We start from the raw sequence: 3,751 nt of genomic DNA on the forward strand, positions 1-3,751 counted from the left end.
TTTTCCCTTTGACGAACCAACAGTATCTTTTCTATTGCCTTCTATTTACGTACCCATTCGCTGCAAAGGTATTGTCATATACTTGCCTTTGACGCACGGCCGCCCATTGCGCCAACTAGGGCATTATATGTAGGCAATTAATAGGGGTGCTACATCAAATTACTACGCGTGCTACACCTTACGGGTGCTACACTTTTTGGACCCTCTCATTGGCCCAAATCAGATCTGTTAGTGCAGGAGGTAGGTACTAAAATTCTGCCGCAGAGTCGCCATGTGTCCGCCAACATGTCGACCCTCACAGCAAATCGCGACGCGTTCCAGTATCACCATCTCCATCGTCATTGCCCCAGCCTGTCCAGTACAACGTACCTTGCCTCAGAGCTCTACAATGCCTTCACCAAATATTAACATCGCCAACATCAGCCGTCGTAGAAGTCCAATTAGCCCAACCAATCCCTCCATACAATCGCAATCGCGACCATTGTCCAGCAACTCAGACCGCTCAAGCAGTTCAACAGCCAGTCTCGACATCTGTCAGTATGACACGGAAGGGGTGGGCAGCGTGCCTGCCGCGTAACTCGATCAGCATTTCCACTCTCTGCCTGGGCCATACATGGGCACTTTCGTTCGTTCGTTCGTCCGTTCGTTTGGTTTAACCCGTTTGTGGCATCTTAAGCCGTTAACCGTTTTATGGAATGCTTAAACCGTTTAGACGGTTAAACTGTTTTCCAGACTCCACACTCGATAAATCTTTTAAAGTGGTCAATATCAGTCCCAATCTGTAACATGAACGGGTGCATTCAGCTGGCACTGATGCTTCTAACGCCCCCAAACGTGGTCAATCTTTATAGCAAACCCTCAGCGTTAAGCCATCTCCTCGATAGGGTCTAACTCCTCTTCTCTGTCGGCTTCTAATCACTCCTCTGGCTAAATAAGCTCATACTCCGTACACAATTCCAGATACAAAGTTTAAAACCTCACCTTTTGACAATTTTTGACAATCAAGATGTCATCAGACACATCATCTATCATACGTGCCACAAGAAGCATCGATTAGCATATTACACGTCGGAGGGTGGCTTTCCGGCTATTGAATCGGGCAAGGTTGAACTACCTGTTCTGCGTAACCTACACACCATAGGCCCTCATTACGTCACGGAGTACGATGGTCTACAGATCACATGCGAAACCATCGAGACAATCGAATATACAGGAAATTAGTCAAGGACTCTACATGAGAATGGGATGGGTCTAATCTAAATCCCACCGCTGGAGGGTGGCTCTCAGGACGTTAACAACAATAGTGGGCATTATTTCGACCGGTATTAGAGCAGGTATGCACAGTAGATATTTCTGACCCCATAAATCGTTCATTCGTTCGTTTAAACCGTTTGTTCGTTCGTTTAACCGTTTGCGATATTGTTGAACCGTTCAAACGTTTGAGAAAATATTCGACCGTTTAAACCGTTTGCCCATGTATGCCATACATGGGCACTTTCGGTCGTTCGGTCGTTCGTTCGTTCCGTTTAAAACGTTTATGCATGTTAGACCGTTTAACCGTTTGAGTACGTTCTAAAACCGTTTGAACGGTTAAACGATTTTGTATCCGTTGCAGTCGCAGTCGATCAATCTCTCAAACTCGTCAATATCGGTTCAAGTCCGTGATGTTAAGTTCAAAATATCCCCCTTTCACATGAACAAGTGTGGCGCGTCGGGCCGCTGAGGTGCAATCGGCTGACGCGATGGCAGTAACGCCACCAAATGAAGCTAATCTCTCCCGCAGCCCCTGAGCATTGGCTATGTAACTAGGCAGCTAGCTGCTGGAGAGTTTCCATTTCCTCTTCTCTGCGATTCAATAATTTATTGTTTTCCAATCACGGTTCTGGCTGAATGTCCCCCTTGCCTATTACAATATGTCATCTGACACATCATCTATCATCGGTACTACAGAATATCCCCCAGATGTCAACGGATTGCCATCAAACTTCCTCACAATAATAGACATCGCCAAGGACCGCTCAAATACACGCGGACGAAGGAGTCGAGGTAAAACCATCTATACTTGCACTGTGTGTCGAGATAAACGATACGACCATAAGGCAAATGCTGCCAATCATGTCAGAAACAACCATCCCGTCGCATCCAGATGCACCAGGTCTGTATCGGGGACCCAGCGCTCAATCTCCACGCATTTTCGCCCTGTAGCGAGCGAGGACGCACTTCGAAATGCCTTCAGCCCGCAAGCATATCAGGAAGCATTGATCAGCATACTCACGCGTCGGAGAGTACCCTTTTCGGCTATTGAATGGGACGAGTTTCAACAACTGGCTCTCGCGTGCAACCCATACATCACAGACTCCCTCATTACCTCACGGCGCACGATGGTCCGATACATAGCCGCAAACTATGAATTTTACAGCTGCGAGATAAAGGAGAGGCTTATCGCGGCCTCAAGTCCGATTCATATCTCAACGGACCTCTGGACATCACCGCATAGACACTCTCTTCTTGCCGTGTGTGCACAGTGGGTAGATAAAGACTACAAGCTTCGTAAAGCGCTACTATCTCTGCCAGAATGTGCAGAGAGTCATTCTGGAGAAGCTCAAGCGCAGGCTGTTATCGATACTTTAGAGAAATACGGGATACAGTCAAAACTTGGTTGGCACACGGGTGACAACGCCACATCAAACGACACATGTCTCGAGTCTGTACAACGCAAGCTAATGAGTAGACATAAGGTTAGTTACCTACGCAGTTTAGGTTAGGTATTGGCTGACGCTGAGTAGATTCAATTCAATGCAAAGGGACGTCGTATACGCTGTATCGCGCATATCATTAATCTCTCCTGTCACAGCACCATCACGACTTGTCTAAGACACTCACATGAGCACAGACCATTAGCGCACCATAAAGCTGTAGTCTAGATAGCTTCCTCTTCCCTCCTCCTTAAGGCACAACTACGTTACTACTAGCACCTTAGATTCGCCCCGTGATATCTCCCTTCAAGCCTCCCTGCTCGCGTCTTCTAAAGAGGCTCTAGTGGCAGCACTCGAGGCAGCATCTGGTGTCACTGGAGAGGAGCTTCTCGCCCAGTTTTCCGAGGTCCTGGCCTCTCATCGAAAGAGGGCTGCCGCAGAACGAAATGCAACAAAGAGACACACCGGAGAGCCGTCCAGAAAGCATAAGCGCAAAGGCAGCTCGGGTGGTAATAGGTCCGCAATATCGACCGACGACTTTAGCGGCGTTGAGAATTTCCCCGCATTGCGCAAGCTTCATGGGTTAGCCGTGTGGCTAAGGTCGTCAAGCCTCCACCAGAATGCGTGGGATAAGGCAGTGGGACTGCGTTTAGGGATAGATAATCGTACCCGCTGGTCGTCCTGGTATCAGGTCATTGATCGCGCAATTAGAAAAAAGGACAAAATCCAGTCCTTCTTGTCTGATCACGAAGAGGCCATCGGTGACAATCGGCTACTAGCTGGAGATTGGGAGTTACTAGGCAAAGCACATACATTTCTTCAGCCATTTGCTTCAGCAACATTGTACGCGGAGGGAGATGACTCGTCTATCTCACAATCGTTGACGCTGATGGATATGTTATTACTTCATTACGAAGAACAACAGGTATCCTCCCCAACCCATCTACCCATATCGAGTCGATTACTAACATTGTTTCAGAAGAAATATCGATCGGGTGAGCACTACGACGAAAAGATGGTTCGAGCCATCGATATGCAGGGTGGCGATCAACTCA

At 47.8% G+C, this 3,751-nt stretch overlaps 1 protein-coding gene across 1 annotated transcript; it reads left to right on the plus strand.

Moving 5' to 3' along the window:
• Positions 1–1,913: 1,913 nt before the first annotated feature.
• Positions 1,914–3,664, plus strand: MAA_10504 (Ribonuclease H-like protein; the record flags this gene model as incomplete). Its single annotated transcript, XM_007828502.1, has 3 exons — positions 1,914–2,738; positions 2,929–3,539; positions 3,622–3,664. 3 exons carry the CDS (start codon positions 1,914–1,916, stop codon positions 3,662–3,664), a joined length of 1,479 nt encoding a protein of 492 aa, XP_007826693.1.
• Between the last annotated feature and the right edge of the window lie 87 nt (positions 3,665–3,751).

The sequence above is a fragment of the Metarhizium robertsii genome (assembly GCF_000187425.2).
Source record: "Metarhizium robertsii ARSEF 23 chromosome Unknown MAA_Scf_51, whole genome shotgun sequence".
Taxonomy (NCBI): domain Eukaryota; kingdom Fungi; phylum Ascomycota; class Sordariomycetes; order Hypocreales; family Clavicipitaceae; genus Metarhizium; species Metarhizium robertsii.